This window comes from Chaetodon auriga, chromosome 8 (genome assembly GCF_051107435.1).
Source record: "Chaetodon auriga isolate fChaAug3 chromosome 8, fChaAug3.hap1, whole genome shotgun sequence".
Taxonomy (NCBI): Eukaryota; Metazoa; Chordata; class Actinopteri; order Chaetodontiformes; family Chaetodontidae; genus Chaetodon; species Chaetodon auriga.
In genome coordinates this window covers 17,737,934-17,750,831 of record NC_135081.1, presented here as the reverse complement: position 1 = coordinate 17,750,831, position 12,898 = coordinate 17,737,934, and the positions used below count along the sequence as shown (strand labels likewise).

The 12,898-nt window shown below is 40.9% G+C and overlaps 3 protein-coding genes across 4 annotated transcripts; 2 read left to right on the top strand and 1 right to left on the bottom strand.

Moving 5' to 3' along the window:
- The first annotated feature begins 582 nt into the window (after positions 1–582).
- On the top strand, positions 583–4,029 carry LOC143325117 (serum paraoxonase/arylesterase 2-like). Its single transcript, XM_076738018.1, has 9 exons — positions 583–748; positions 836–906; positions 991–1,046; positions 1,571–1,733; positions 2,241–2,367; positions 2,454–2,657; positions 2,746–2,827; positions 3,119–3,247; positions 3,398–4,029. Exons 1-9 carry the CDS (start codon positions 672–674, stop codon positions 3,557–3,559), a joined length of 1,071 nt encoding a protein of 356 aa, XP_076594133.1. The 5' UTR covers positions 583–671; the 3' UTR covers positions 3,560–4,029.
- A 1,048-nt stretch (positions 4,030–5,077) lies between these two features.
- LOC143325115 (serum paraoxonase/arylesterase 2-like) lies at positions 5,078–8,421 on the top strand. 2 transcript variants are annotated; one of them, XM_076738017.1, is made up of 9 exons: positions 5,078–5,160; positions 5,415–5,482; positions 5,712–5,767; positions 5,975–6,140; positions 6,988–7,111; positions 7,204–7,404; positions 7,513–7,594; positions 7,943–8,071; positions 8,154–8,421. In XM_076738017.1, exons 1-9 carry the CDS (start codon positions 5,078–5,080, stop codon positions 8,313–8,315), a joined length of 1,071 nt encoding a protein of 356 aa, XP_076594132.1. In that variant the 3' UTR covers positions 8,316–8,421. The 2 variants fall into 2 exon arrangements, with proteins under 2 accessions (XP_076594132.1, XP_076594131.1); XM_076738016.1 differs by having other exon boundaries at positions 7,204–7,594.
- A 203-nt stretch (positions 8,422–8,624) lies between these two features.
- Positions 8,625–11,517, bottom strand: LOC143325114 (potassium channel subfamily K member 5-like). The gene is made up of 5 exons (XM_076738015.1): positions 11,276–11,517; positions 10,506–10,617; positions 9,707–9,873; positions 9,451–9,619; positions 8,625–9,318 (listed from the first exon to the last, which is right to left on the bottom strand). The coding sequence occupies exons 1-5, from the start codon at positions 11,459–11,461 to the stop codon at positions 8,630–8,632; spliced, it is 1,323 nt and encodes a 440-aa protein (XP_076594130.1). The 5' UTR covers positions 11,462–11,517; the 3' UTR covers positions 8,625–8,629.
- Positions 11,518–12,898: the final 1,381 nt, after the last annotated feature.

The following is a 12,898-nucleotide window of genomic DNA, read 5'->3' as shown; positions in this document are numbered from 1 at the left end:
CTGCGGTCTAATGGTACCTCTGCAATCAAAGTCCTTTTATATTTACAGCATCTTGGACATTCAGTATACTACTAATAACCCACCAGGATTAAACCTGCACTGAGCACACTAGTCATATAAAAACTGATGAAACTCTTTCAAGTCATTAGCTAAAACAGACTACACCTACAAAATGCGTCCAACAATTCAAAGTGCAGCATTAGAGCTGTTATCAGATAAACGATATAAGTAATTTGGCTCCGGATGTTGTGAATTCAACCATTCAGAATCATGCTACATTCACGTGCTTCTCATGTGTGGGAATTTACAAAGGCGTAAAATGGTCGCATTCATGTGTACTTGATGGGCCCACCGTCGAAAACCAACAGAAGTTACCTGTATTTTATCTCATGAATCAAGACACACATTGGTCCTGCCGCTGCAAGAAAAAGGACTGAGGACAGTGTCAGATACAGATTTACAGATTTAACATTAATGTGTAAAATGCAAGATGTTATTATAAGTAATTGAATTATTTGTATATTACGGTTGGCAATGTAGCGATGCACATACGATTCGATCCCATATTTCCGATAGTCATGAAGGCAGCATAAGTCGCGCCCACCTAGCCTGCGGTTAAGTAAATCGGTGAGTTTAGGGCCGCTGTAAAGTTAGTTCATCGCGGTTCCAAAATGGGAAAGTTGGTATTCATTTCGATTGTAATAGCCGCCCTGTCGGCGCTGTTAGGAGAGAGGGTCCTCAACTTAAGGTAAAGAAACACTCAAGTCCTGCTGATCGGGCTCATGTTTCGGCCTCTTGTTGCCTTGTTGTAAGTTGTGTGTTGAAAACATTGCAGGAAGAGGACCCTCGCGACCAGGGAGCTGGTCCGGAATCACCTCCCGAACTGTGTCCTACTCAAAACTCTGGGTACGTAACGGTAACGCCACAAGAAAATGCTGCAAAACCTTGCGACGTGAATATTCAAATAAACTTTGCAACTGTCGCTTTCAGATTATGGCTCAGAGGATATAACGATCACTGGAGACGGGCTTGCCTTTATCAGCGCTGTGAGTATTTGAGTTGAATAGCAGCCAAACGCACACCAAGGTTAAACACATTTATCTGTGGCCACACTCTCACCCACCAACATTGCAAAGGAAAAGAAATTGCATTAATGTTATGGATATTGATTAGTGCTGCAACTAAAGATCATCTCCATTCTCTATTGATCTGACGGTACTTTAATCAAGTGATCGTGTTGATCATAAATATCCCCCCTAGTTTCTCAGAGTCCGAGGTCACATCTTTTACTGGTCTGTTTTGTCAGACCAAAACTCAAAAGTGCTCAGTGTGCCATGAAAAAAAAAAAAAAAAAAAGGCTTGAAAAATGGCTTTAACAGTTACTCGATTATCTATATTACCCATTTTTGTAGCTTTTTTATTGATCAGCTCAGCATAGCCTCAAATGAATGTTTGTTGAACCCCTCAGATGATCACCAAAGAACAAACTGAAAACTGCATTCTCTTTGCCAGCATCTCTTTAACTGCTGAGAAAGTTAACAAAATTCTTCATTTATCTAAACGTCTCAAGGGCCTGAAGTATCCTGGATTGATACCCACAGATAAGCCAGGGCGGATCCTCATCCTCGATATGCACGATCCTCGGATGAAACCGGTGGAGCTGCGCATGCCAAGAAACTTTGATCTGGAATCATTCAACCCTCATGGCATCAGTGTGTACACCGATCCAAGCGGTAAAAGCATTCATCACTATGTGTGGTTGCACATGTGTCACACACGGGTGTCTACAGGACGGCACCTGAAGAAGAAAAAACCCTTGTCCTGTTGCTTTCCACTGCTTTTTTGATTTGATCCTGACTGTTTAACAACTGGAGAGAGTTCATGTTTGCTTTTGTTAATTGTGTGTGTGTGTGTGTGTGTGTGTGTGTGTGTGTGTGTGTGTGTGTGTGTGTGTACAGAATGTGGACAAGCCTGTTGTAATCACCTGCTGTGAGAATCACAGTGGATAATATGAGGGCACAATGGGAGCAGCTAAGATTGAGCCAGTCTATTTCAAATATAATGTAGATATAATAAAATACACAGTCAGTACGTTGCTTTTTTTAATATATTGATGCTAAAAAAAAGTAAGATTGTTTTCCTTTTGCTTTCTTCTTCTGTTGTTTTTTGTAAACCTGCAACTACAGTAGTTTGAGTGTGCTGCGAGTTTTGATTTTAGCGCTTTCCTTGTTCATTTTCAGATGACACAGTCTACCTGTTTGTTGTCAGTCATCCTCAACTAAAAAGCCAAGTAGAGGTGTTCAAATTTGTTGAGGACGACTTCTCCCTGGTGCACCTGAGGACCGTCAAGCACGAGCTTCTCAACAGGTACGCTGCGGTGACACATTTCCATTGTAGCATTGTAATAATAATTATTACATATACTAAAAATGTTTTTCAATTCATCTTTCCAGTGTGAACGACATCGTTGCCGTGGGCGTGGACTCCTTCTACGCAACCAATGATCACTACTACAGCTATGAAATCCTTAAAGTTGTGGTGGAGTCTCTTCTGGCTCAGCCTTGGACTAACGTTGTGTACTACAGTCCGAAGGAAGTGAAAGTGGTCTCTGATGGATATTACATGGCAAATGGCATCAATATCTCACCAGACAAAAGGTAAGCTTGCTGCGCAGGGCTGTGCTTAAGGTCATTCATGCTTCAGATGTCTGAGTGTCTTCATTTTGATATTCTTTCTCATTTCTAGTCACATATATGTGGCAGATCTGTTCGACCACAAAGTGCATGTGCTGGAGAGGAAAAAAGACAATGCGTTAGTCTCTGTGAAGGTAAGTAATTCATAATTTCAGCAGCACTTTGTACTTTTGTTATTATTATATTTATACTGTACAATACTAGTGTGTAGAGATGTTCAGAAGTCTTAGTCTCACATGACTATTTTTAATGTCCTTAATGTTAGTTGTTGTGACTGTTTTTACTTTAATGAAGGATATTTAATTATTTTAAACACAGCTGGGCAAGGCTATTAAGGCAAGGCTTGTAAATTAACAGTTAATTGATGGTAATCGAGACAGAATGACGAATGTAAAATTCTAACCTCGTGTGTGACGCCTCTCCAGTCGGTGGCTGTGGGTTCACTCTGTGACAACATTGAAGTTGATGCTGAAACTGGTGACCTGTGGACAGGCTGTCACCCGAATGCATGGAAACTTTTCATGTTTGACCCGAATGACCCACCTGGATCAGAGGTTTGTCTGTTCTCTTTCACCAGATTGTGAATTGTCTGACAAGGTTACAAAAGCAAGACAAAACATCACAGATTCAGCCCTCCTAAACAGCTGATCTGAATATTTACATTTATTTACCTGGATATAATTCTCACATTGTCTTTTCTTCAGGTCATCCGCATCCAGAACATTCATTCTGATCAGCCAGTGGTGACTCAGGTGTACGCTGACGACGGCCGTGTGATCATGGGCTCCTCTGTAGCAGCTACCTATGGAGGGAAGTTGCTCATTGGCACTGTGTTCCATAAAGCCCTGTGCTGTGATTTGAAGTAGGCAATGACTCTTTGACGTGTGGTTTTAAACAGAAGAGCTTAAACAAATGAATCAAAATTTCAGTTAAAGAAAAGGAAATCAAGATTTATCTCTTTGCAAGGCTCTGAATCAGAGTGTGCAGCGATGATCTGAATCATGGTATACATGGATATTACAGCACACAGCAAAAATACGCTCTACCCAGTTGCACCAGACATGATCTGATAATAGACTGAAGGTCCTCCAGGAGGAGCTGGAGGAGGGTAAGTGCTGTTTACCTGATTGTATAGCATTGAGCCCTGGGTTTGACAGAAGTTACTAAACTGCCCAGATACTTGAACCACTATGAAATATATACTTGTGAAACAACATTTTCAATCAAACATGTGAAGCATTGTGCGATGTGTGTGTGTTTTAATTCCTATTGATTGAAAAAAATGTCACATTTGCTTCATGTATTTGAATCTAATTAAAACAATTAAGAAACTGTGATTTGTCTTGTGATGCAGTCTGTCCCCAGGCCGATGACAGCAGAGAAAATGAGATGGCCAGTTACGAGGATGCTTGACAAACAGTATTTTAATAATTCAGAATCACAATCGGCTTTATTGGCCAAGTTTGTACGCATACAGGAAATTTGACTCTGGTTTTTCATTTTTCAATTTGAACAAATAAAGCTAAAGAATGGTCATGACTGTAATGTACATGCACACACACATATATATATATATATATATATATATACATACAGTATATGTATGTATGCATCCATATACATTATGTACGTCATGCAGGATTTATACCAACAATGATGATATGCACATGCTAAAAACTGCATTTTAAACTAAAAATCTTATCTATAACGGAAGTTAGTGGATGTTTTGGTTTTAGAGTTTTATATATGACTGATCAACTCTTCACCAGAGTGACGGCTTGTGTTGAAGACCTCTGCGTCAGGTTGTTTTCGGGTGCAGGATTCTGTAGCGCCAACCAGAGGGGAGACGTTGGAACGGCGTGTCCAGGGTGTGATGGGTCTGCAGTGATGCTTCCTGCCTCTGGACATGTACAGGTCCTGAATGGAGGCCAGGTTGTCACCAGTGATTTGCTTTCTTGCTGTCTTGCATATCTCAAGTTGCACAAGTCATATCTTGTTTTCCCGCTCCACAGGAAACTCAGGTCTGTCCGGCTTCCTCCCGTGTTATGTTTTACCTTCCCCACTCTGCATGAACAGTGCAGTGCTCGTATTGCAGTTGTGACTTTTTTGTTGTGTTTATATTTTCGTATCCATCAGTTGCTTTTTATGTTACTGTCATGACTTGTTTAAATATAACAAAAAGGAATATGATCCATATAAGGGTGACAAGTTTTTCATTGGAATAATTGTGATGCCAATTTGGAATACCCCATCTAGTGTTCATAAGGCAACACACACACACACACACACACGCACACGCAAACACACAGGCTTTAGCTCCATCTGTGGTGCAGCTATGTAAATACACTCTGAAGGAGTTCCTGAGTAGCCTTTGACCTACAAACATGGCTGCTATGAAGAAAGTACTGATTGCTGGTGTTGTTGCTGCCTTTGCAGCTTTCATTGGATATCGATTTCACAAACTAAAGTAAGTGTGTACTATTACTAGGAGTGAATTAGAGGCATTATATAATGTTATTGAAGCTGTTTAGGAGCACTGCTTCTCAGCGCTGACAGCTGTTTCTTACTACAGTAAGTAACATGTATTGGTATGCAGGAAGGGACTAATTTATTATCCGTGTTTTGCTGATGACAAAGGTGTAACATATGGTACAGTAGACTTGCAGGTTCTGTTTTTTGTTTTTCCATAACAGGCTTTGTCATATTTAATTTTCTCTGCAGGGAACTTAGCCTTGCGGACAGAGAGGTGCCCGTGAAGCATCTCAACTGTCAGTATTTAAAGAATATCGGTAGGTATTTTTGGCTTTATTTTCATGTCAGTGTCTAAAGTTTGGGATTTACACTTTCAGAAATGTTCTGTAATCTACACGTTTCTGGACTTTGAAAAATGAAGAGAACAAAGTCCAGTTTGCTGAGATTAGGTTAAGTGTCCACACTGTGTCCACACTGTGGTAATGTTAAGGTAATAGTAAAATTAAGGAACTGAAAAGTGTAATAATTTTGTTTTGTTTTGTGCAGAATATGGAGCAGAGGATATCACAATACTAAGAGATGGACTGGCATTTCTGAGCACAGTATGTGATTAATATCTTAGCATACTTTGCAACAATGCAGTTTCCTTAAATAATCCTCTACATTATGATAAATTATGCAACAGATTTCTGTCAGTTCTCATTAGCAGTTGGTTGACATAATTCGTGAAGTGTTTGTGTAATGACCTCCTCAAGCAAAACCACAGATTTTGCTTCACCAACATCTTGTGCATGTTGTGATCCACTCAGGGGTTGAAGTATCCTGCACTGCCTTCATTCTCTGATGATCCAGGGAAAATGTACATTGTTGATCTGCTGCACCCAAAGCCAACCCCAGTGGAGCTGCAAATCAAGGGAGACCTGGACCTCAGCTCCTTCAACCCTCACGGCATTAGTGTATACACTGATGAAGCAGGTGAAGTACAAACCAGGTGCAGCATCACGGAACAAAGAAAACAAAGTATCTGTGCCTGAACTGGTCACACTTCATTCATTTGATGAATATGAAAAGCTTTGATCCAAATGGTGCAACAAAGACTTGACAAGACAAAAAAGAATTTCTAAAAAAAAGACGAATGAAGTTTAAATTTCTTTGCATCAGAAGTTCTTGTTCGGTCCACTACGGTTGTACTCGAATGCATATGAAATGTAATGGACTGGAAGTGCGCGTTGTGTTCTGCTGAGGAAAAGCAAAGCTAAGGTGTTATAGCACAGAATAGCAAGAACCACAGATTTCCTGACAAAAAAATAGTTGACTTGTGCATCAAAGCCTCACAGCAGTGGGTGAGTGACTAGTGTCCAAATGACTGGTGTCGAGCTAACCTTTACATACTTCCATGAAATAGAAAAATGAAATAAAAATAGATAGAGGAGACCTTCATTCATTATTTACATCACCATACACACTTTGGACTGTAGTTTTATTTTGTGTGATTTTTTTTTATCTGGAAAATAAAATGGTTTATACATAAACAACCAATCAGAAATGACACAAAAGCAAATACAAATAATAAGAATGAGCAAGTTTAATTTAAATAGGAAACACAGTTTTGTAGGTTCAGTTAGAATCCTTAAGATTTTCATGAAATCAAACTAGATTTTTGTGATTTATGGACTGGATTTCACATTAAACTACACTCATGGACTTCACAGTAAACTGCTTGAACTGGACAAACACTGGATGCTTTTACTGTGAAACAGCCACAGGAAAGATGAATGAGGAGAAAAAAGACAGCACGTAACACACTGCTGTTTGTTTGCAGATGACTCTGTGTACCTGTTTGTTGTCAATCACCCTCAGCAAAAAAGCCAAGTTGAGATCTTCCGTTATGCTCAGGAGGACACACTTGTGCACCTAAAAACAATTACCCACCCCCTTCTCCACAGGTACGTGTTGAATAAGACACCATTCACTGCATCACGTTTTACATTTGACCGTCTCTGTGTGCGTTTCCAAACTTATCCATCACGCCTTGCAGTGTGAATGACATCGTTGCAGTCGGAGTGGAGAGCTTCTACGCCACAAATGATCACTACTGTCACAATGATGCACTTAACACTCTGGTTGTCATCCTGGGTCTCCCATTGTGTGAGGTGGTGTACTATAGTCCAGAGGAAGTGAGGGTGGCAGCCGGTGGCTTTCTGTCCCCGAATGGCATCAACATATCGCCTGACAAACGGTTGTCTCCAGTTTTTTTTAGCTGCATGTTTGTTTGTTTGTTTTTTAAATTGAATGCATTTCCACAGCAATGCAAAGATAATAAACCAGGAATGCTCTTTTCTTCCAGGCATATTTATGTTTCAGATATCGTCGGCCATGAGGTATATGTTTTTGAGAGACGTGAAGGGGAACAGTTAGCAAAGGTTAAGGTAATGGAGTGTTTTCATTTTTTCTACCCTCGGCAAAAAATTAAGTAAAATAAAGGGATAGTTTGACATTTTGGCAAATTCGCTTATTAAAGCCTCGCTCATGATAAAGACTGGGAACCACATAAAACCCCCACTTTTTGTACTGATTAAGCAAACATGATATAATAGTTAGTGAGCTTAAGAGGTGCTGGTTTTGTTACTTCTGGACAGGATTTTGTTACTTCTGGACAGAGCCGGGCTAGCTGTTTCCATCTGTTTCCAGTTTTTATGCTAAGCTAAGCTAACTGACTGTTGGCTGTGGCTTCATACTGTATATAACCAACAATCTTCAATTTTGTTCGCAACCAGTCTGTAGGTGTTGGGTCACTCTGTGATAACATCGACGTGGACCACAGGACAGGCGACTTATGGCTGGGATGTCATCCAAATGGCATGAAGTTGTCCAAGTATAACCCTGAAGATCCGCCTGGCTCGGAGGTTGGCCTCTTTGCAGTTGTTGTTGTTGTTGTTTTAATTGTTATTTGAATTTGCCTGATATTTTCATTCATGTTTCCTCCAGATCATCCGGATCAAGAACATTCTGTCAGAGCAGCCAGTGGTGAGCCAGGAGTATGTTGATGATGGTCATGTGATCATGGCCTCCACTATAGCAGCTCCCTATGAGGGGAAGCTGCTCATTGGCAGTGTTTTCCACAAAGCCCTGTGCTGTGATTTGAAATAGCCTGTGTATCACCAAGAATAGACATGAAGATTTGGATGGGTATGGGTTGAAAGAAACATAAAAATGTGATTCACCATTTGTGGAAGAAAAGAAGATTATTTTCACTGATACTGGCACATTGTGTGCAGCCAGTAATTGAAGAGTTTATTAAAATCATGTCATTGTAAATCAAGAAACCGTCTATCAGTGCAGCCTTAGTTTGTCTTTTCACAAAATTCTGTTCGTTTTCATGCTACATAACAGCATTTTCAGTAGTTTCATATAAAACTCAGCCTGGTTCCACAACTTGAAAGAAAAGTTTCAGAGAAGATATTTTACCCTTTTTCATCTTTCTCAATTAACAAATCTTCCTCTACGACCTTGGATATTGTAAACCTAGTATCCCCACCATCAGGATGCTGTACACTTTCCTCTTCTGTAGCATCTTTGATCGGTGCAATGAAGACGATACCGTGAGTTTCTGAATCAAACGAACAGCTGTCCTTGTTCTCCTCATCGTCCGCTGTCACACCTCTGTTGCTTTCTTGCATTACAGAGCTCCCCTCTTTTTGATCATCCTTGTTCACCACACCCTTTGCATTCATGAACACTTCACTGATACTGATCAAGCGTCTGTGCCGAGGCGAGTGATCCAGGGTCTGGATGTTGGTGGTCAAGATGTCACTGCAGCTCTTAGAGCGATTTATGTTGTCCGCGGCCTTTATTTTATTGGCCGTGGCTCCAATCTCCTTGATGACAGTGCTGTAGTCTTCATCCTTCGGGAAGTCGAAGATGTCGATAACGGTCGGCTTTCCATCTGAGTTGGGTTTGTCCTCTACTGGCTGGGGCTCCTCGTCATAGAAGTGTCTGTGCTTGTGTCTTCTTTTCTTTAGCACCTTGTGAGCTTCCACCACCATGTTGACGTTCCAGCTGAAGAACAGAGACAGCCAGGCCAGGCCCATGTAGATCCATAACTCTGCAAATACTCGGTACAGTCTGGGGTATTCAATGTTTGGATTTACACCTGAAACGAGAGTCGATGCACCGGCGTGACTTTTATAACAAAGGACTTAACGAAACAAAAATTCAGACCCACCAATAACCTCAGAGAAACCTACGATTAGATTTGTTACATTACTCCATGAATTAAACATACCTGCCACATAGTCTCCAAAACCAACCGTTGTAAGTGTGATGAAAGAGAAGTAAAGGCCTTCCAGGTAGCTCCATCCTTCAAGAGACATGAAGACGAGTGGAGGGAGCAGCAGGTGCGCCAACAGCCCCCATAACAGGAACAAAGCTGTGCAGATTAACTGGACCTTTTTCTGGCAGAAAGGAGAAAAGAAGCACATCTTTATGTAATATTCAGTAACTTGATGGAGCTGTATTTTAACACTTTAACACACTCTTACCACTGACACTCCTTTACTGATCAGAACCTGGGACAGACGTTTGGCGCGGTCTCCGAAGAATGAACCCAGCTTGCTTATCCATACCAGACACAGAGGTATCCCACACAGCCCATACAGGATGCAGAACACACGACCACCTTTGGTCTTGGGAGCAACGTTACCAAAACCTGCAGATTACAAGAGGAAACATTAACACACAGCACCAAGAGATATGAAGATTTATCATCTATAAAGGTTTATTGGCTTTACCAATGGGGAAAATGTCATTTAGTATTCCTTTACAAAGCAGGAAGGATAGAATTTGGGTTGCCTGGTTGAAAAACAATTGGCTACTGGGCATCATCCTCTAGAACATGCTGTGTCTCCATAACTCATTTGGCAGGAAGACCTCTTCAATGCACAGTTTGATCTCTTGCAACGAATTAACATTTACAACTGCACAGTTAATTCTTGTACTTATATATTTTACCATTGAAAGTCATCAAATGTGAAGTTATTGAGTTATTAATCAGGGTTTGGGGTTTCTTCAAGGGGATTTTCAGAGCTGACATTTTAAATGTTTTACCTCATTACAAAGTAGTATTGAGCTGTTTTCTTTATTTATGTCTTTGCAAAATTCATATATAATTAGTACGCAACTCTCACACAAACAAGCAAATACATAATGTCATATTGCGCATGATTACAAGACAATTAATTATTTGTCAGTGTTAGATTTTAAATTAAAGTGAATAAGTCCTATAAAATTAATATCAGCGATGATTATATTAGTGCCAGGCAGTGTGGATCTCATACGCACCTATAGTGGTGACAATGGTGGAAGCAAAGATGACAGAGTTGGCCCAGTCCCAGGTGTTGCGGTGTATGTCACCGGTGATGGTCACACCTTGGCCCGCAGCCTCTGACACTATCTGGGTGAGTAAACACAGTAAATCTGACACAGCAAAATCCATTCACAACCTCTGCTACTACTTTTCCTTAACGACGCCGATCATAAAGGTGCTGTTTTGTTTTAATCTTTTATTGGGCCTTTATCATGGTTTGAAAAGGTCCGAGCGTCTCACCCAGCCATTACAGCGTGGCACACCTTACGCAAACATTCACATATTTGTGGCTTATGGAGACATGCACCTTCACGCTCAGCGCAACCATCCCGTTTCAATCAGGATTGTTTCTAACGTTCAGGCGCCATCACAGATGTGAACACCGCGTTTTAACCCAAAAGAACCTGCGGATTGTCTCAGGTTGTCATGATCCGCTTCAGCCATGCAGGTTAATGTTTGTTCCAGAGCAGGAAAAACCGGTTCTGAGGTGTCCTGACATAAATAAATACAGCCAACTTCTCTTCCACTCGTCAATTCAGGCTCAAATTAATTAAAGAAATACAGGCTGGTATAAATTCCGACTTCTTTGGCCTACTTTTTTCTGATAACTCTATGAGAACTGATGGGTGAGTTCTTTAGTTGGTCAATCTCCGCAAAGTTGCTCACATGAATGTAAGTTAGGATAAACGGACAACTTTTTCTAGCTTCTGTTTGTCATACTGTTAACCAAAAGCTTGACTCATACCTCCAAAATCTCCTCCAGATCTTCTTTTGCCAAGCATGGATACTTCTTCAAAATGCTTTCCTTTTGCAGCCTGTATTTGTCCCTGGCTGATTTCCAGTTGGGCTCCTCGAGAATTTGGAATATTGCGGCTCCGATCGATAGGTAGAAAATAATACACGAGGTTAAAAACGGACCCTTATCAGCCATATTAAAGTCATAACTTAAGTCTTACGGCACCGACGGCTTATTCCCATAGAGGGCTGTCGTCGTCCTACCCGCTCTGCTGTCTTCCTGGTCAAACATAATAGGTTGTATTACTTCACTGCTCTGAGTGACTGATGCAAACTCAGCTCCATTGTTCAGGTAGATGCTGTAAAACTTGTTTTTATCCACTTTTCCAACTAATACTGTCATCGTCCGATTGATTTTAACAAGTGGAAAAGAAATAAAAACACCCCAGTTTCACAAAACTAGAAAATATAGCTGATATCGTTCAGATTTATTTTCACACAAAATACATGAAATTGTCTTCATGGCTGCCAAACAGCAACTTCCTCGCCTTATTTTCAAGGTAAATGAGTGTGCCTAAGTGTACGCAAATCTATCTGTCCTTTCTTTCATGATTGCAGAAGATTTACATGAAGGAATGACGGAAACGTTCAACAGGGGGCAGCATGTCCTCAGTGGGCTGCAGAGGATGTCCCACACCTCTCTGAAGGTATGGATGCATGTGAATTGACTGGTGTGTGTCGGTGGTGACAGTTGCTCTTATCTTCATGTGAGAGCATCCAGAAGGCTGGAGTTAAGTGTGTGGAGTTAATCACACAGGGTGGATCCTGGCTGCTCAGCGTGATAGTGAGTGAGAGGTGTTGTCCTCACTGTGAGAATATACTGCATGTGAAAGCTGAATGGAAGTACACTGGAACTGCTGTCTATCTATCTATCTATCTATCTATCTATCGACTAAAAGTAAGGATATCTCGGCCTCTGCTGCTTCAAGTTTGACCACCCTTTAAAAATCAGTCTCGTGAGTCCCCCAGCTTTAATTGCAGGAGTGCAGCTTTAAGGCCAGATGCGTTCGGCTAACCTTCTGGGACAGCCTCGACACTGGCCACTGGGTTTTAGGTAACACTGAGACAGATGTTCCAGCTGTAGCAGCAGCTGCACTGAGGTGTCGGGCTCCTTCTGGGAATACACTCTGCTTTTTAAGGAGACGGCCAAGGTCATCCCAGCAATAGAAAGAACGGCCCCAGCATGTCCCCTAAAGGTCCCCTCAGAATGTCCGCTAAATGTCATTGTGTAGGGTTCCCACTGTGCTACGAGAACATCATTGCAGGGATTTTATGTCACAGGGATGTTTGGGAAAACTCCTCTAGATGTCTATTATTATTATTATTATTATTATTATTATTATTATTATTATTATTATTATAAGTAGTAGTAGTAGTAGTAGTAGTAGTAGGCTACTCATGGTATTACCAGTGGTGGAAGATTTAAAGACATACAAAGATCCTTCCCTGAAGTAAAGGCACTCACACTTTGAAAATACTTCACTGCAATGTCCTGCACTCAAACTGTACTTAAGTACACGTATGTAAGTACTGCCAGCATAATGCACTTAAAGTATCCAAAGTAAAAGTACTC

Bases quoted from the DNA above. Each gene is read 5' to 3' on its own strand.
- LOC143325117 (XM_076738018.1), top strand. From the start codon at position 672: ATGGGAAAGTTGGTATTCATTTCGATTGTAATAGCCGCCCTGTCGGCG. The intron at 1,047-1,570 runs GTGAGTATTTGA...AAACGTCTCAAG, and splicing joins GGCTTGCCTTTATCAGCGCT to GGCCTGAAGTATCCTGGATT. The intron at 1,734-2,240 runs GTAAAAGCATTC...GTTCATTTTCAG, and splicing joins TGTGTACACCGATCCAAGCG to ATGACACAGTCTACCTGTTT.
- LOC143325115 (XM_076738016.1), top strand. From the start codon at position 5,078: ATGGCTGCTATGAAGAAAGTACTGATTGCTGGTGTTGTTGCTGCCTTT. The intron at 5,161-5,414 runs GTAAGTGTGTAC...TTTTCTCTGCAG, and splicing joins TATCGATTTCACAAACTAAA to GGAACTTAGCCTTGCGGACA. The intron at 5,483-5,711 runs GTAGGTATTTTT...TGTTTTGTGCAG, and splicing joins TCAGTATTTAAAGAATATCG to AATATGGAGCAGAGGATATC.
- LOC143325114 (XM_076738015.1), bottom strand. From the start codon at position 11,461: ATGGCTGATAAGGGTCCGTTTTTAACCTCGTGTATTATTTTCTACCTA. The intron at 9,620-9,706 runs GTAAGAGTGTGT...CCTTTCTGCCAG, and splicing joins TCAGTAAAGGAGTGTCAGTG to AAAAAGGTCCAGTTAATCTG. The intron at 9,319-9,450 runs GTATGTTTAATT...CTCTCGTTTCAG, and splicing joins TTTTGGAGACTATGTGGCAG to GTGTAAATCCAAACATTGAA.